This window comes from Manis pentadactyla, chromosome 7 (assembly GCF_030020395.1).
Source record: "Manis pentadactyla isolate mManPen7 chromosome 7, mManPen7.hap1, whole genome shotgun sequence".
NCBI lineage: Eukaryota > Metazoa > Chordata > Mammalia > Pholidota > Manidae > Manis > Manis pentadactyla.
Window position 1 is genome coordinate 71402194 of NC_080025.1, and position 20487 is coordinate 71422680.

Consider the following 20487-nt stretch of genomic DNA (forward strand, 5'->3'; position numbering starts at 1 on the left):
GCCTAGATTTTTTACTTAATTTTCTTGATAATTAAGTTTACATTATTTAATTTTTAGTAATTTTCAACAACTGAATTACAAAATTTCTGAAATTTAGCAATCAGCTCTTGGGAGTCTTATAAGCCAGCTGCAGCCCACCCTGGAACGCAAGGTGGAATTAAAATACTCAATATCAGGAAGGATGTGTGAGGATGATTGAAGTCAAAGGCTTTTGAGGTCTTTGTATTACAGTGAAGGAATGTAGACAAGTTTTTTAAATGTGTATGCCTGAATTCAAAGTTGTAATTAAAAGTAGAATATTTACCTTCCAAACTAATACTCAAAGAAATAAGGAAAACTTGATTAATACAATAGAAAGGGGGAAAAAAATGAGAAAAAATAAGGATAATATAAAGAGAACACAAAATAAGGTGGTAGAAATAAATCTCAATATAACCAAAAGAGTCATCATCACTGTAAAAGTAAATGGCATAAACCCGTCAGTTAAGAGAAACTCTTAAATCTGTTTGTTTAATTGTAAATTTTAGTTACATACTATCTATGAGAGACATACATAAGATGCCAGATGACACAAAAAAGTTAAAACTAAAGAGGATAAACATAGTAGGCAAATACCAAAAGAAGTTGGTATTAGTATCATTCAACATATACATTAAGGCAAAAGCATTATTAAAACTAAAGACACTGCCTTTTTAAAAAAGGAACAATTCACCAGGAATGTATAATAGTGCTGAACTTACATGCATGCATCTAACAATGTAGGCATGAGAAATATGAAGTGGAAATTAATACAGTATTCAAGAGAAATTGATAAATACTAGGAAGTTTTAATATCTTTTAAAATAATTCTTTAGATTGAATAGACAAAATATTAGTAGGGATGAGGATGCATGAAATAGGTGAAGGGGAGAAAGTGGATACAATTCCAATTACAAAATAAATTAGTCGAGGGGATGAAAGTACAGCATAGCGAATATAATCAACAAAATTTTTGTAATATCTTTGTATAGTGATAGATGGTAATTACACCTATTATGGTGAGCATTTTGTAATGTATATAATTGTTGAGTCATTATGTTGTACACCAGAAACCAATATAATATGGTTTCTGTAAACATTTCAATTTTTAAAAATTAATAAGGATGTAGTGAACTTGAACAACACAGTAGTAACCTTGAGCTAAAACATGTTAAATACTAATAGTTAGACTACACATTGTTTTCAAGGACACATAGGAGAGCTATCTAGTTTTTATGATGCATGCTAGGTCACAAATCAATGCCAATAAATACCAAAAAATTGACATAGTAGTGTGATCACAATGCAATAAAGTTAGATTCAATACACTACCCATTCACAACTCAGGGAGATTTTTTTCATTTTTTTTTTTTATTGAGGTATCATTGATATGCACTCTTACGAAGTTTTCACATGAAAAATATTGTGGTTACTACATTCAGCCATATTACCAAGTCCCCCACATACCCTGTTGAAGTCACTGTCCATCAGTGTAGTAAGATCCCACAGAGTCACTACTTGTCTTCTCTGCGCTACCTTGTCTTCCAGTGACCCCACCACACCATGTGTACTAAACATAATACTCCTCAATCCCCTTCTCCCTCCCACCCGACCAACCCTCACCCAGCCCTCCCCTTTGGTAACCGCTAGTCCCTTCTTGGAGTCTGTGAGTCTGCTGCTGTTTTGTATCTTCAGTTTTGCTTCGTTGTTATTCTCCACAAATGAGGGAAATCATTTGATACTTGTCTTTCTCCGCCTGGCTGATTTCCCTGAGCATAATACCTTCTAGCTCCATCCATTTTGTTGCAAATGGTAGGATTTGTTTTCTTCTTATAGCTGAATAGCATTCCATTTTGTATGTGTATGACCACTTTATCCATTCCTTTACTGATGGACATGTAGGTTGCTTCCATATCTTGGCTACTGTAAATAGTGCTGCAGCAATCATAAGGGTACATATGTCTTTTTTAATCTGGAAACTTGTTTTCTTTGGGTAAATTTCTAGGAGTGGAATTCCTCAGTCAAATGGTATTTCTATTTTTAGTTTTCTGAGGAACCTCCATATTGCTTTCGATAATGGTTGAACTAATTTACAATCCCGCCATCAGTGTAGGAGGGTTCCCCTTTCTCTACATCCTCACCAGCATTTGTTGTTCTTAGTCTTTTTGATGTTGACTATCTTAACTAGTGTGAGGTGATATCTCGTAGCTTTAATTTGCATTTCCCTGGTAATTAGTGATGTCGAGCATCTTTTAATGTGCCTATTGGCCATCTGAATTTCTTCTTTGGAGAATTGTCTGTTCCTATCCTCTGCCCATATTTTAAACGGGTTATTTACTTTTTGGTTGTTGAAGCATGTGAGTTCTTTATATATTTTAGGTTTTAACCCCTTGTTGGATATGCCATTTACAAATATATTCTCTATACTATAGGAAGCCTTTTTGTTCTACTGATGGTGTCCTTTCCTGTACAAAAGCTTTTTAGTGTGATGTAGTCCCATTTGTTCATTTTTGCCTTTGTATCCCTTGCCTGAGGAGATGCGTTCAGGAAAAAGTTGCTCATGTTTATATTCAAGAGATTTCTTTTGCCTATCTGTTCTTCTAAGAGTTTTATGGTTTCATGACTACATTCAGGTCTTTGATCCATTTCGAGTTTACTTTTGTGTGTGGAATTAGATGGTAATCAAGTTTCATTCTCTTACATGTAGCTGTCCAGTTTTACCAACACCAGTTGTTGAAGAGGCTGTCATTTCCCCATTGTATATCCATGGTTCTTTTATGATATATTAATTGACCATATATGCTTGGGTTTATATCTGGGCACTCTAGTCTGTTCCATTGGTCTATGGGTCTGTTCTTGTGCCAGTACCAAATTGTCTTGATTACTGTGGCTTTGTAGTAGAGCTTGAAGTCTGGGAGCATAATCCCTCAGCTTTATTCTTCCTTCTCAGGATTGCTTTGGCTATTCGGGGTCTTTTGCGATTCCATATGAATTTTACAACTATTTGTTCTAGTTCATTGAAGAATGCTGTTGGCATTTTGATAGGGATTGCACTGAATCTACATTGCTGTATGCAGGATGGCCATCTTGACAATATTAATTCTTCCTGTCCATGAGCACGGGATGTATTTCCACTTATTGCATCTTCTTTAATTTCTCTCATGAGTGTCTTATAGTTTTCAGTGTATAGCTCTTTCACTTCCTTGGTTAGGTTTATTCCTAGGTATTTTATTCTTTTTGATGCAGTTGTGAATGAAATTGTTTTCCTGGTTTCTCTCTCTGCTAGTTCACCATTAGTATAGAAATGCAACAGATTTCTGTGTATTAGTTTTGTATCCTGCAACTTTGCTGAATTCAGTTATTCTAGAAGTTTTGGGGTGGATTCTTTAGAGTTTTATATGAACAATATCATGTCATCTGCAAACAGAGACAGTTTAACTTCTTCCTTACTTACCATATGGATACCTTTTTTTTCTGTGTGTTTTCTTATTGCCGTGGCTATGACCTCCAGAACTATGTTGAATAAAAGTGGGAAGATGGGGCATCCTTGTCTTGTTCCCAATCTTAAAGGAAAAGCTTTCAGCTTCTTGCTGTTCAGTATGGTGTTGTCTGTGGGTTAGTCATATATGGCCTTTGTTCTTTTTTTTTTTTTTTTTTTTTTTTTTTTTAGATAATTATTTTTTATTGAAGGGTAGTTGACACACAGTATTACATTACATTAGTTTCAGGTGTACAACACAGTGATTCAACATTTATATACATGATAATTCTAAGTACCAGCTATCACCATACCAAGTTGTTACAATATTTTGACTATATTCCTTATGCTATACATTACATCCCGGTTGCTTATTTATTTTACAATTGGAAGTGTGTACTTTTTCTTGGTTGTTGTTGTTAGGGCATCTCTCATTTTTATTGATCAAATGGTTGTTAACAACAATAAAATTCTGTATAGGGGAGTCAATGCTCAATGCACAATCATTAATCCACCCCAAGCCTAATTTTCGTCAGTCTCCAATCTTCTGAAGCATAACGAACAAGTTCTTACATGGAGAACAAATTCTTACATAGTGAATAAGTTACATGGTGAACAGTACAAGGGCAGTCATCACAGAAACTTTTGGTTTTGCTCATGCATTATGAACTATAAACAGTCAGTTCAAATATGAATACACATTTGATTTTTATACTTGATTTATATGTGGATACCACATTTCTCTCTTTATTATTTTTAATAAGATGCTGAAGTGGTAGGTAGATACAACATAAAGGTAGAAAACATAGTTTAGTGTTGTAAGAGAGCAAATGTATATGATCAGGTGTGTGCCTGTAGACTATGTGTTAATCCAAGCTAGACAAGGGCAATAAAACATCCACATATGCAGAAGATTTCTCTCAGAACAGGGGGGGTGAGGTTCTAAGCCTCACCTCTGTTGATCCCCAATTTCTCACCTGATGACCCCCCAGCGACTGTGCCTGTCTTAGGTTGTTCCTCTGGCCTTTGTTCTTTTGAGCTACTTGCCCTCTATACCCATTTTGTTGAGAGTTTTTATTATGAATGAATGTTGAATTTTATCAGGTGTTTTTTCAGCATCTATGGAGATGATCATGTGGTTTTTGGCCTTCTTTTTGTTGATGTGGTGGATGATGTTGATGGATTTTCAAATGTTGTACCATCCTTGCATCCCTGGAATAAATCCTACTTGATCATGATGGATGATGTTTTTGATGTATTTTTTAATTCAGTTTGCTAATATTTCTTTGAGTATTTTTGCATCTATGTTCACCAGGGATATTGGTCTGTAACTTTCTTTTTTTTGTGGTGTCTTTGACTGGTTTTGGTATTAGAGTGATGCTGGCCTCATAGAATGAGTTTGGAAGTATTCCCTCCTCTTGTACTTTTTGGAACACTTTAACAAGGATGGGTATTAGGTCTTCACTAGATGTTTGATACTATTCAGCGGTAAAGCCATCCGGTCCATGGGTTTTGTTCTCAGGTACTTTTTGATTACGAATTCAATTTTGTTGCTGGTAATTGGTCTGTTCAGATTTTCAGTTTCTTCCTAGGTTAGCCTTGGAAGATTGTATTTTTCTAGAAAGTTGTCCATTTCTTCTAGGTTATCCAGTTTGTTAGCATATAATTTTTCATAGTATTCTCTAATAATTTTTTGTATTTCTGTGATGTCCGTACTGATTTTTCCATTCTCATTCTGATTCTATTTATGTGTGAGGACTCTCTTTTTTTCTTGGTAAGTCTGACTAGGGGTTTATCTGTTTTGTTTATTTTCTCATAGAATCAGCTCCTGCTTTCATTGATTCTTTCTATTGTTTTGTTCTTCTCAATTTTATTTATTTCTTCTCTAATCTTTATTATGTCCCTCCTTCTACTGACTTTGGGCCTCAGTTGTTCTAATATTTCTAGTTTCTTTAATTGTGAGTTTAGACTGTTCATATGGGATTGTTCTTCTTTCCTGAGGTAGGCCTGTATTGCAATATACTTCCCTCTTAGCATGGCCTTTGCTGCATCTCACAGATTTTATGGTTTTGAGTTATTGTTGTCATTTGTCTCCATATGTTACTTGATCTCCATTTATTTGGTCATTGATCTATTGGTTATTTACAAGGATGTTGTTTAGCCTCCATGTGTTTGTGAGCTTTTTTGTTTTCTTTGCATAATTTATAGTTTAATATCTTTGTGGTCTGAGAAGCTGATTGGTACAATTTCAGTCTTTTTGAATTTACTTGTGGGTCTTTTTGTGGCCTAGTATATGATCTGTTCTTGAAAATGTTCCATGTGCACTTGAAAAGAATGTGTATCCTGCTGCTTTTGGGTGGAATGTTCTGTAGATGTCTTTCAGGTCCATCTGTTCTAATGTGTTGTTCAATGCCTCTGTCTCCTTACTTATTTTCTGCCTGGTTGATCTTTCTGTTGGAGTTAGCAGTGTGTTGAAGTCTCCTAAAATAAATGCATTGCTTTCTATTTCCCACTTTAATTCTGTTAGTATTTGTTTCACATATGTACATGCTCCTGTGTTGAGTGCATAGATAGTTATAATGGTTGTATCCTCTTGTTGGACTGACCCCCTTCATCATTATGTAATGTCTTTCTTTGTCTCTTGTTATTTTCTTTTTTTTGAAAACTGTTTTGTCTGATAGAAGTACTGCAGCTCTTGCTTTTTTCTCCATATTAGTTGCATGAAATATCTTTTTCCATTCCTTCACTTTTAGTCTGTGTATGTCTTTGAGTTTAAAGTGAGTCTCTTGTAGGCAGCATATAGATGGGTCTTGTTTTTTTTATCCATTCAGTGACTCTATATGTTTTGATTGGTTCTTTCAGACCATTTGCATTTAGGGTGATAATCGATAGGTATGTACTTATTGCCATTGCAGGCTTTCGATCTGTTGTTACCAAAGGTTCAAGGCTAACTTCCTTACTATCTAACAGTCTAATTTAATTCACTTAGCATGCTATTGCAAGTACAATCTAAAGGTTCTTTTTTTCCCCCTCCTTTTTCTTTGTCCTCCATTCTTTATATATTAGGTATCATGTTCTGTACTCTTTATCTATCCCTTGACTGACTTTGGGTGTAGTTCATTTGATATTGTATCTACTTAGTACTTCATTGGTCTACTTTCTTTACTATGATTTTATTTCTTCTGGTGATAGCTATTTAGCCTTAGGAACACTTCCATCTATAGTAATCCCTGCAAAATATACTGTAGAGATGATTTGTGGGAGGTAAATTCTCTGAGCTTTTGCTTATCTAGAAATAGTTTAATCCCTCCTTCAAATTTACATGATAATCTTTCCTGGTAGAGTATTTTTTTTTTTCAAGGCCCTTCTGCTTTAGTGCATTAAATATATCATGCCACTCTTTTCTGGCTTGTAAGGTTTCTGGTGAGAAGTTTGATGATAGCCTAATGGGTTTTCCTTTGTATGTGATCTTTTTTCTCTCTCTGGCTCTTTTAATAGTCTGTCCTTATCCTTAATCTTTGCCATTTTAATTGTTATATGTCTTGGTATTGTCCTCCTTGGGTCCTTTGTGTTAGGATTTCTATGCACCTCCATGGCCTGATAGACTGTCTCCTTCCCCAGATTCAGAAATTCTCAGCTATTTCCTCTTCAATGACACTTTGTGACCCTTTTTTTCTCTCTTCTTCTTCTGGTACTCCTATAGTGTGAATATTGTTGTTCCATTTATATTGATCACACAGTTCTCTCAATATTCTTTCATTCCTAGAGGTCCTTTTTTCTCTTTTTTCTCTTTGTGCCTCACCTTCTTTGTATTCATGTTCTCTAATTTCTGTTTCATTTACTTTGTCCTCTACCTCATCCAGACTGGTTTTAAATCCCTTCATTGTTTATGTTTCATTTCAGATGCTGTAGTCTTGAATGTTTGTATCTCATTCCTGAATTCATCCCTTAGCTCTTGAATATTTTCCTGTAGCTCCATGAGCACGTTTATGATTTTTATGAGTTCATTTTCACTTCTCCCTCTGTGTGGTGTTTGTGGGATTTTGGTTTGAACCAGGTTCCTTTAATGTTTCATATTTGTATGTGGTTCCCTCTTGTGCCCAGAAGCTCTACTCTCTAGAGCTGCTCAGCCCTGGAGTGATGGCAGGGGTTGCAGGGGAGTGCTTCTGGTGCCTGTTGTGAGGATAGAGGTCTTTCTGCCTTCCTGGCTGCAGTGCGTGTCTCCACTGCCAGCACCTGTGGGCTGAGTGTGTATGGAGAAGCCTCAATGCTTTGTGTTTGTAGCTCCATAGGCCAGGCTGTCATCTGGCTGGTCTGGTGCAATGGCATCAGCAGCAAGTTCGTGATGTGGTGCTGGCTGGGAGGAACTCGCAGCAGGGTGCGTATCATGGTGAGGGCCCTTCGAACTGTGCAGCCAGCCACAGTGATGGAGCTCCTGAACCTCCTGACAGTTCCTAACCTGCTGGGCAGAGTGCTCCTGGACAATTTTGTCCACCTGTGCTTTCTCCTGAGCAGCAAGGTCTATGCAAACCTTGCCCCTTTAGCAGCCCTCTCACTGTTCGGAAGTCTCTCAGACTGCCTGCCTTTCTTTTTTTCCATAGCAGCTAGATGTGAATACCTGTTTTCCACAAGCAGCTAGAATCTCAGTCTCTCCAAGTATTCTGCCTGTCTTAGCTTTCCAACCCCAGTTATCTCCAGAGCACCATTTAATGTAGGTTCGTGCTCCCAGAGCAGATCTCCAGAGCTGGTGTTCACCGATCCTAGGCTTCCAAGCCCTCCTCACTCTGTTTCTCTTCCTCCCTACATTGAGCTGGGGTGGGGAAGGGCTTGGGTCCTTCTGATCATGGCTTTGGTACATTACCCTTTTCCTTGAGGCCTCCTGGTTTCCCCAGGCATAGACAGTCTGCTGCAGCCTTCTTTCCTGTTCCTTTTTCATGATTTGATGTATTTGTTTATATTTTCATATTATATGTAGTTTTAGGAGGATATTTCTGTCTTACCTCTCATGCTGCCATCTTTAATCCCACCGCCCCTGTGAGATTTTTTAAAATAAAGATTTCTACAGTATGGATCAAAAAGAAATGAGGAAATACTTAGAAATGAGTAAGAATGAAAACAGTACATACTGACAAATGTAATTTGTAACTTGTGCAATACTTCACAGAAATAGTTAGAAAAGAAAGTATGAAATTAAAGATATAAATTTCCAATAAGTAGAGAACAAAAGGAACCAAACCAGTTTAAAAGAAGGAAAATTAATGGAATAAACAAAAAATTAATAAGACCAAAAGCTGGTTATTTGTAAAAACTAATGAAATAGATATCTCAAGAATAATTAAATTTATGAAAAAAGTTTTCGTTAATACCTTAGAAAATTTAGGTGAAGAATTTTGATCAAATCTGACTGATCTATAACTTTTGAAGAAATTAAATAAGCAGTATAGAATCTATCTCCATCTACCCCCAGTCACCAGACTTGTTTGGTAGACTTTACTGAACATTCATGAGGCATTCATCCCTACTTTATGCTGACTGTCCTGAGAATAAAAGAAGGAATATTTTTCAGTGAATTTTACAAATATTATATAACTGTGATACTAATATAAGTTCATGTGATTTAGTATCAGGTGGAATTGTGATTAATATAAAAACAATAGTATGAGCAATTTGGCATTATCTAATAAATGTGAAGATATGCATAGTCTGTGCCCCAGCAGTTCCACTCCGAGTCATATATCTTTGATGGTGTACCAGGAGACATATAACTGTGTGTTCATAGTAGTACTGCTTTATTAAGAAAAACTTAAAATAATCCAAATGGCCATTGACAAGAGAGTGAATAAGTAAACTGCAGCATACAATGGAATACTATACAGTATTGAGAGTGAATGAACTCTATAGCTAGATTAATCATTTTTAGATGAAAAAAGCAGGTTGCAAAAGAATATAGACAAAACCCAGCGAAACTAAACAATATATTATTTAAGATGATGTACATTTATGGTAAAGCTAGTAACTAAATTAAGGGGATAATAAACATAAATCTCAGGATATTATCTTTGCAGAGGAGGCAGAGGTGTGTGGTCAGGGAAAGGCATTATAGGGGCTCTGTAAGTGTTGGCACATATATGGTATATATTATGCTGTGAATATATATGGGAAATATTTCTAAAAATTTTAATTTTTGGGATCTTATTCAAGAGAAAATCTGAAAAAGCTCAAGGAGGAGAGAGTAGTATTAACTACTGTTGATATGTACTGTGACAATGTTTAGCTAAAATAGCTAAAACAGTTTGTTAATGACACATGAATAGCATAACGTAATGGAATAGAAAAATACTTTAAGGAAAATAGATTCTAGTTGATATCCTGAGAGGAATTTGAATATATACTGCAACTATAAGAATAGGATGCCTTAAGAAGGGAACAGTCAGAAAACATCAAGGAGCTGTTGGAAGTTAAAAATATGAATTCCTGAATTCAAAAATTCAGTATAAGGATTTGGGGGATAAATTCAATGAAGTCTACCAGAAAGCAGAGGAACAGAACAAACAGTAAATGAGTAAAAGGTAAGAGACAAAGGATCAGTCCAAGAAGTGTCATATCTATTAGTTGTTTGCTAATAATAACTGGTAATCATCCACTGCTTAGTGTACCAGGCACCATTCTAAGCAATTTATAAACTATATTGATTCATTTAGTCCTCCCAACTGGGTACACTTACTGCTTGCATATTTTTGGATGATGAAACTATAGCAAAAAGAGGTGAAGCAGCTTGCCCAAGGACACATAGCTGGTAAGTAGCAGAACTGGAATATGACACTAGGCCATCCCTTAGCCTGTAGTCCTAATGAAAACGTACTGTTTTCCCTAACTTTTTAACACTACAATGTTAATATCTATTCTTGAAAAGCAATCATATAAGAGGCAGCTTTTTATTTGGTCATTCTGTATTAGTCTGTATTTTGAAGCTAGGTGGCATGGAAAGTATCCTTGTATTTTGTATTTTGTTTGTATTTTGTATTAGTATTTATATTTGGTCATTCTGTATTAGTTTGTATTTTGAAGCTAGCTGGCATGGAAAGTATCCCCTAATGTTTTACTAAGTTTTGCCTTAAATAAAAAACATTTTTTTCCATACTGTTCAGTTTTATAACCTTTGCAATCTTTCTTTTTTTAGAAGCACTCTTTTATTGAAATATAGTTTATATAGAATATTATATTGGGTCCAGGTGAACAGCTTACTGATTCATTATTAAATGCTCACCAAAAGTGTAGTTGCTATCTGTCACCATATAAGTATATTTTGATATATACAATCGGCTGTATAACCTATGCTATACTTCCATTCCTGTTGCTAAATAATTTAATACTTTGAAGTTTGTACCTCTTTGTCCTCTTCACCTATTTCACCACACCCTGTGGTAACCAACATCTGTTCTCTGTGTTCATGAGTCTGTATCTGTTTGTTTGTTCATTTGTTTTGTTTTCAGATTCCATGTATAAGTGAAACCATATGTTATTCCTCTTTCTCTGACTTATTTCACTTAACTTAATACCCCCCAGGTCCATCCATGTTGCCGCAAATGACAGGATTTCTTTCTTTTTTATGGCCAAATAATATTCCATTGTATATGTGTAGCACATCTTCTTTATCCATTCATCTACTGATGGACACTTCAGTTGCTCTCATATCTTGGCTCTTGTAAATAATGCTGCAATAAACATAAAGGTGCATATATCTTTTTGAATTAGTGATTTCATTGTTTTTGGATAGATTCCCAGAAGTGAAATTGCTGGGTTGTATGGCATTTCTACTTGTAGGTTTAGGAGAGACCTCTATACTGATTCCCTTAGTGGCTGCACCAATTTACAATCCCACAAGTAGTGCATGAGGGTTCCCTTTACTCCACATCCTCATGCCCACACTTGTTATTTCTTGTCTTTTGGATAGTGGCCATTCTGACTGGTATGAGGTGATATCTCATTGTGGTTTTGATATGCATTTCCCTGATGATTAGTGATGTTGAACATGTGTTCATGTGTCTTGGTGATCTGTATGTCTTCTTTGGAAAAATGCCTATTCGGTCTCCTGCTCATTTTTTAATGGGATTACTTGTTTTGTTTTGTTTTTGTTTTTGGTGTTGAGTTTTATGAGTTCTTTATATATTTTGGATATTACTCCCTTATAGATATATTGTTTGCAAATATATTTTCCCATACAGTAGGTTGACTTTTTGTTCTGTTGATGGAGTCCTTTGCTGTTCAGAAGCTTTTAGTTTGTTGTAGTCCCACTTTTTTATTTTTGCTTTGTTTCCCTGGCCTGAGGAGGCATACCCAGAAAAAAATTTCTAATGTTTATATTAAAAAATTTACTGCCTATGCTTTCTTCTTGGAGTTTTATGGTTTCAGGTCTTATATTTAGGTATTTAATCCATTTTAAATTTATTTTTGTATATGGTGTAGGACAGTGCTCCAGTTTCATTCTTTTGCATATAGCTGTCCAATTTTCCCAGACATCATTTATTGAAGAGACTATCATTTCTTTATTGTATATTCTTGCCTCCTTCATCACAGATAAATTGACCAGAATAGAGAGCTTATTTCTGGGCTATCTATTCTGTTCCATTGATCATGTGTCTATTTTTGTACCAGTACCATAGTGTTTTTAATATAGCTTTGTAAAATAGTTTAAAACCAGGGAGCTTGATATATCCAGTTTTGTCCTTCTTTCTCAATATTGCTTTGGCTGTTCACAGTCTTTTATGGTTCTATACAAATTTTAAGATTATTTGCTCTAGTTTAGTGGAAACTGTCATTGGTACTTTGATAGGGATTTCATTGAATCTGTAGATTGCTTTGGGAGGTATGGCCATTTTAACAATTTAATTCTTCCTATCCATGATCATGGAATAGCTTTCCATTTATTTGTGCAATTTTCAATTTCTTTTATCAGTGTCTTACAGTTTTCAGAGTATATGTCTTCCACTTCCTTGGTTAGAATTATTCCTAGATATTTTATTCTTTTTGATGTAATTGTAAGCAGGACTGTTAATTTCTCTTTCTGCCAAGTCATTGTTTGTATACAGAAATGCAACAGATTTCTGTACATTGATTTTATATCCTGTGACTTTATTGAATTCATTTATTAATTTGAATAGTTTTTTGGTGGAGTCCTAGGGCTTTCTATATAAAGTGTCATGTCATCTACAAATAGTGATGTTTTACCTCTTCCTTACCAATTTAGATGCCTTTTATTTATTTTTCTTGTCTGATTGCTGTGGTGATGACTTCCAGCAGTATGTTAAATAAAAATGGTGAGAATGGGCATCCTTTTCTTGCTCTTGATCTTAAAGGAAAAGCTTTTATCTTCTTGCCTTTTAGTATGATGTTAGCTGTGGGCTTTATTATGTTGAGATACATGCCCTCTGTGTCCACTTCGTTGAAAATTTTCATCATGAATGGATGCTGAACTTTGTCAAATGCTTTTTCAGTATCAAGATGATTGTATGATTTTTATCTTTCCTTTTGTTAATGTGTGTCACATTGATTGATTGAACTATACTTGTATCGCATAATTCATTTAGTTAATATTTTGTTGGGGATTTTTGCATCTATGTTCATCAGGGATATTGGTGTATAATTTTCTTTTCTTCTTTCTTATTTTTTTTAGTGTCCTTGTGTGGTTTTGGTACTAGGGTGATGCTACTCTCATAGAATAAATTTGGACTCTCATTCCCCTTCAATTTTTTGGAATAGTTTCTCTAGGAGAGGTATTAACTCTTCTTTATATGTTCACTAGAATTCATCTCTTAGGCCATCTGGTCCTGGCATTTTGTTTGTCTTTTGATTACTGATTCAATTATTTCTAGTAATTCATTTTTTTCAAAATCTCTATTTCTTCCTGGTTCAGTCTTGGAAGATTGTTTGCTTCTTAGAACTTATCCATTTCTTCTAAGTTTTCTGATATCTTGGCATATGCTTTTTAATAATATTCTCTATAATTGTATTTCTGTAGTGTTGGTTGTAACTTCTCTTTTATTTCTGATTTATTTATTTGAGTCCTCTCTTATTCTTCATGAGCCTAGTTAAAGGTTTGTCAATTTTGTTTATCTTTTTAAAGATAAACAGCTTTTAGTTTTATTGATCTTTTGTATTGCTTTTTAGTCTCTATTTCACTTATTTCTGCTCTGATTTTTGTTATTTCCTTTCTTCTACTAACTTTTGGCTTTGTTCTTCTTTTTCTAGTTCCTTTAGGTGTCAAGTTAGATTGTTTATTTGAGTGTTTCTTGCTTCTTGATGTAGGCCTGTATTTCTATAAACTTCCTCCTAAAACTGCTTTTCCTACATCCCAAAGATTTTGCATCTTTGTATTTTTGTTTTCATTATTCTCCAAGTATTTCTTCTGTTATTTCTTTGATGACCCATTGATTGTTTTAGTAATATGCTCTTTAGCCTCCACATTTTTGAGGTTTTTCCATTTTTTTTCTTGTAATTGATTTACAGTTTCATACTGTTATGATTGGAAAAGATGCTTGATAGGAATTCGGTCTTTTTAAATTTATTGAGACTTGCTTTGTGTCCTAACATGTGATCTACTGGGGAGAATGAATGTTCCATGTGTGCTTGAAAAGAATGTGTATTATACTGCTTTTGGATGTAATGTTCTGTATATATCTGTTAAGTCCATTTGGTCTAATGTGTTGTTCAAATCTACTGTTTCCATATTGATTTTCTGTCTGGATGATCTATCCACTAATAGAAGTAGGGTATTAAAGTCCCCTATCATTGTAGTACTGTCAGTCTTTCCCTTTGTGTGTGTTAATATTTGCTTTATATATTTAGGTGCTCCTCTGCTGGGTGCCTAGATATTTACAATTGTTAAATGTTCTTCCTGGATTGTGCCCTTAATCATTATATAATGTCTTCCTTCATCTCTTGTTACAATGTTTAAAGTATATTTTGTCTGTTAAAAGTATTGCTACTTCACCTTTTTTAAAATTCCTATTTGCATTGAATATCTTTTTTAAACCCTTAAGTTTCAGTCTGTGTGTGTCTTTAGGTCTAAAGTGGGGCTCTTGTAGGCAGAAAATAGTTAGGTCTTATTTTTTATCCATTCAGTCACCCTGTGTCTTTTGATTGGAGCATTTAGCCTATTTACATTTAAAGTAATTATTGACAGATATGTACTTATTGTCATTTTGTTAAATGTTCCCTGATTGTTTTTGTTGTTGTTCTCTGAACCTTTCTTCCTCTCTTGCTCTCCCCTTGTGCATTGTGACTTCTTTAGTGGTATATTTGGGTTCCCTTGTCTTTGTCTTTTGTGTATCCATTATAGGTTTTTGGCTTGTGGTTACCATGGGATTCTTATATGACATCCTATATATAAAGAAATCTGTGAGAAGTTGATGATCACTTAAGTTCAAATGCATTTTAACAACACTATATTTTTACTCCCCCTCCTCTACATTCTATGAAATGAAATTTTAATTATGATGTGTCTTGGTATGGAACCTCTTTGGGTTTATCTTGCTTGGGGTTGTCTCTGCTTCCTGGACCCGAATGTTTTCTTCCTTCCTTAGGTTAGAGAAGTTTTCAATTATTATTTCTTCAAAAAAGTTTTCTACTTCTTTCTCTCTCTCTTCTGGGACTCCTGCAATTCAAATGTTTTCACATTTAATACTGTCCCAGAGGTCCCTTAACCTATCCTCATTTCTTTTAATTTCTTTTTTCTTTCTGCTGTTCAGCTTGAGTGCTTTCCATTATTCCATTATTCCAAATCACTGATGTGTTCTCCTGCATCCTCCAATCTGCTGTTGATTCCTTCTAGGGTATTTTTCATTTCGTTTATTTTATTTTTCATCTCTGATTGGTTCATTTGATATTTTCTGTCTCTTTGTAGAGGCTCTCACTGAGTTTCTCCACTCTTCCTCAAGTGTGATGAGCATCTTTATAATCATTAATTTGAACTCTTTATCCAATAGATTGTGTAACTTTGTTTCAATTGATTCTTTTTCTGAAGTTTTTCTTTTTGTTTTCAGAATATTCCCCCATCTCCTCGTTATGTTTGACTTCCTATGCTTGATTCTCTGAATTAGTAGAAAAGGTTACCTCTCTCAGCGTGAAGGATTGGCCTTGTACAGGGAATGTTCCCTTTGTAGACTGCATGTGCCTGGTGGTTTGCACCGGCTGGGGTCCTAGTGATCATGAACTGTGGGTGTCTTGGTGTCAGGGCTCCCAGGGCATGGTTGAAGGGTGGTGCAGTTGGAGGGGCCCAGTTGTAAGCATTCCTGCATTGATATCAGTGACTCTGGCAGAGAGGCAGTGGGCCTAGTCACAGTCTCCAGGAAAACACCACCACCTCAGCTACTGAGTCAACACCCACAGTGCAGCAGGGGCAGGGTGCACTCTCCAGGGGCTGGCAGCAGCTGGCTCTGTGCCCTTGGGATGGCTGCAGCCGGAATTCACTCTTTGGCTGAGCATCTCAGTGTAGGAGCAGCTGGGAACCTGCCTAGACTAAGTCTGAAATAGGTGTGTGTGCCTCATCCCTGCTCCCCACATCACTCTCAATGTGGGGAAGGCAAGGAGTACAAATACTGTGCTCACCAGACCTCCAGCTGGAGAGTTTCAGCTGTTCCCAACCAAACAGTGCGTGCTTTAGTTCTATAAATAGGGTTTTTTCACTTATGATCTAGACGCCCTTTAAAGCATGGCATTTTCTTCTGTGCCCTGGGGCAGGGAATCTATATCTAGGTCCCTCAGCAATATCCCTCCCCTCTGTGGTCTTTGTGCTGGGGGTCAGGCTCCCTCTGTTTCTGTGTCTCCATCTCTCCTGCCTTTTCTCATGTGATCTTTCTATCCCTTGCTGGGCAGAAGGTACTCACTCAGTCCTCAGCTCTTCCTCAAGATGAGTTGCTGTGTGTGTAGGTGTAGATTTGGTGTGAAAGGAGGTGAATTTCAGCTCTCTCTACACTGCTTTCTTCCAACATTTTATTCACTTTTTTTGTTTTTATTGAGGTATAATTGACACAGAACATTACATTAGTTTCAGGTATATAACATAATGATTTGGTATTTGTATATATTGTTAAATGATCACTATAGCAAGTCCAGTTATTAGCATTTATCACCATACCTAGTTACAAAATTTTTTTCCTTGTGATGAGAACTTTTAAGATGTTTTCTCTTAGGAACTTTCAAATACGCAATGCAGTATTATTAACTGTATTCACCATGCTGTACATTACATCCCTGTGACTTATTTATTTTATAGCTAGAAGTTTGGATCTCTTAATCCCCTCATCCAAATCACCCACCCCCAACAAACATATTCTATTGAACTTTAGAGAAGAACTTCAAAAAATGGAGAACAAATGTTAAACCTTTTTGTGTTCAATAAAAACTATTATTTTTTTTTAGTAGTCATCAGTGTTACTTTGGAATTATCACAATATGAAAGGTATAACATGTAAGCTACTCAGCCTTTTCATTCAAGATATATATTAGAATTTTGCAGTTGCTATATCTTGGTGATACTGTATTTCCAGGGTTATCTTGAAGAACTCTTACGACTTCGAGAGAACCAGCTGTCTGAATCTGTCTCCCAGAATAAAATACTACTTCAGAGGATTGAAGATTCTGATCTGGCCCATAAATTGGAAAAGGAGCAATTGGAATATATAATTGTGGAGCTTCAAGATCAGCTGTAAGTGAGATCCTTTTGGAAAAATATTGTCAGTATATAAACATAAGAAAATATGATGTTTTGATGTAGGATTCAAATTCCAAGAAATCTGATTGCATGCTATTAAGTTCTTTTTCACTTTTTTTTTTAAGTTTTATTTAGTTTTTCCTTTTATAAAGGTAATCCCTTCTCATTGAAGAAACACTACGAAATATAGGAAGAAAATAAAAATAATCTTCAGTTGTGCTACCCAGAGCTAACTGCTATAACTTGGTGCATATTCTTCCAAATGCTTATGCATAATTTTAAAAGTGTTTAGTTAGTTAATGACTGTCTAACTAATTAATTAGAAAAGATGGTATACAAGACCAGTAACACTCAATGTGCAATGCCAGTACACTGTTATCAGGTTGTGCCAGAATATCACTAAGCACGGTTTAAAAGAGCTGTTTCCACAGCAAGGCTTTTTTTTTTAAGAAAGCTGTGTATTAATCTACATTCTGGTACAAGCTCCTTAACTTGTTACTATTCAGAGCACTTGGGCTACTCATACCATTTTGTCAAACTTGATTTTTTTTCAATTAATTGCTTATGGTAAAAATCTCACATTAATATTTATTTAATCTTAAATTTTAAGAATTTTCTTGTTTGAAAATTTCAATGTTTCAGAAAATTTGCAATGATAGTACAAAGACTTCCCATAGGTCCTTTCCTAGATTGACCAGTTTTCAACATTCTGGCTCATTTACTTCAAATTCTCTCCCTCCGGCATACATCAGCCTCTTTACCCCTTGATATTTCAGTTGTATCTTTCCTAAGAGAAAGATATTCTCTTATATAACCATAGTTCAGCTATCAATTTAAGACATTTACATCGATACTATACTTCCATCTTATCTATAACTCATGTTTCAATTTTATCAATTGCCCCAATAATCTCCCATATTGCAACTTTTGTTTTTCTGGCATAGGATCCAGTAAAGGATCACATTTTGCATTTGTTTGTCAGTCTTTTCAGTCATTTTTAACTTAGAACAGTTTCTCAGTCCTTGTCTTACATGAGACTGATATTCCTGAAGAATACAGGCTAGTAATTTTATAAAATGTCCCTCAGTTTGACTTTGTTTTTCCTAGTGATAGAATGAGTTCATCCATTTGTGGCAAGAAGACATACGTGGTATGTTCATAAGTGATGTGGATAACCACATCCAGGGGTCCATGAACTCTGCTGACCTTTTATTAGCGATATTAATTTTAGCCAATTAGTTTTAATTAGTTAAGGTGTTTTTCTTCTGTGTGGTTACTGTGGTTCTTTTTGTAATACGTAATTTTCAAGGAGATACTTTGAGACTAAATATAAAAAATGATTTTTAAGTGAAAAGTGTTATTAGGGAACATAATTTAATGTTTTCTAGGAACTTGTATCTCGATAAAAGAATTCTGTTAACATGTTGTTTGTTATATTTTTTTCTAATATTTTAAAGAGAGTTTGTGCCTGTGGGGTATCACTCATTAAGCAGCACATTTAATACCTTCCATAGCTTCTTGCTTCCATAAGCAGGTAAAAAAATATCAAAAGCCAAACAATAGATTTCTGGTTATTTCTCTACAATTAATAGATTTAAAAAGTAATGTAATTTTCTTTTGCAAATACTACTGGTAGTTTGTATAAACACTTTTAATTATGAAATGAGTTCTATTTTATCAAAAAGATACTTTCATTTGAATAACTAAGTTGGAATGTATCACATTTACTTTACTTTTGATAATTTAAAGGAAACAAAGACTCTCAAACTTCTCAGTTTGAAATGAAGAATCTACCGTTTATGGTTTTATCATATTTCTTATGATAGAAGAGTGTCATCAATCCTCTTGATTTTCAAAGAAACCTTATAATGTCTTTAATGCCTTTAAGCAGATTTTAACCAAATCATTATTACCAGAGCAGCAAATAAAAAAAGTATGGCTGTCATTCAGAATTAGACTATTTTCTTGAGTTTAAAGGTTAAAGATTTACTTACAGATAACAGGTTACAGTCTCTAGCTGGGTGTTAATTGGTATATTATTAAAAAAAAGATTCCTTTGCACAAACCCACTTGCATGGAAACTTATTGAACAGAAGAGTAAGATAATTCTTGAGAATATTTAAAACTGTGTTATCAGAATCATCTTTATGATACAGAATACTCTGGTCATTTTTGCAGTTGTAGGGAGAGAATGGACATTTTTTCCCATCTTAATGTGCTAAGATTTTTTTACCAACAGGCAGGCCTACAGTTACAGCTGGGCACTGAAATTTCCTTTGCTAATCTGAAGAAGATAAAATTTATGATTTAAAAGGAAAAGTTCAGAAGAGGAGTTATTTTAAATGGAATATGAGGCATATAATGTTTGATTCTACATTATGTTGATTATCTTTGAGTGATTTAATCCCTTGTCACTCAACTTACTCTGTTTACATATTTCTCAATGGTTAGAAGTATTTTGGAATTACTGTTAAAGTATGCTTTAATTATGTTTTTGAATACTTATATACTTTTATGTAGTTTTGGCAGTCGAATACAAGTTAGTGTGGCATAGTATAGGAGCATCCTGAAGCTTTCTGGCAAATTAGGACTGTGTTCAGATACTGGCTCTATATTTGCCTATTTTGAGTTCAATCTTAATATCTTGGAGCCTCTGTTTCTTTATCTCACCTGGAAACGAAGTAATATTCATTTGTGAATTATTAGTAGTATTAAATAATGTCATGTATAATATCATTTCATGGGGAAATACAGCATTATTTTGTGATTTTATTCTTTGTTTTATTGAAATCTGTAGTACAGCTGGGTTATTTGAGCAACTTTTAACTCCATTTTATTTATACATTAAACTTCATTTAGTGTTGATTTAATTGGTCAAAGGCAAGTGTATGTTTTAAAAGATTCCCAGGTGTTCTGATGTACACTTAAGGTTGAGAACCACTTCTCTAAGGGACTGGGTTGTATATTTCATAGGGAGAAGCATACTGCTTGTCCTGCTTATAGTCAGGCTTATCATGATCGTAAGATTGAACAGTGGTTTCTAGTGGTCACAGCCTTATTTCTCCTTTTTAAAAGTTCCCATCAGCCTTTCATCTAATGGTTAGAATCATGGGATGAGCATTACCTGGAGTGACTGATTCCTTAGAATTTGTAAAATGATGATTTACTAATTGTTATCCCTCCATGCTTACTGGCTTAAATCATCTATAAAAAAGAACTTTTTTCTCAATGAGTTAGGACTCTTTGGTGATTGCCACTTTAGTTCTTACAGGATATTATT

General features: G+C 34.9%; 1 protein-coding gene across 5 annotated transcripts in view; it reads left to right on the forward strand.

The window, feature by feature from the left end:
* Positions 1-20487, forward strand: part of RUNDC3B (RUN domain containing 3B) — a 158341-nt gene that overhangs the window by 92858 nt on the left and 44996 nt on the right. For all 5 annotated transcript variants that reach the window (XM_036911846.2, XM_036911848.2, XM_036911847.2 and 2 more), the window contains one exon: positions 17044-17201. In XM_036911846.2, coding sequence (XP_036767741.2) covers positions 17044-17201 — 158 coding nt within the window. The remainder of the gene's footprint in view (positions 1-17043; positions 17202-20487) is intronic.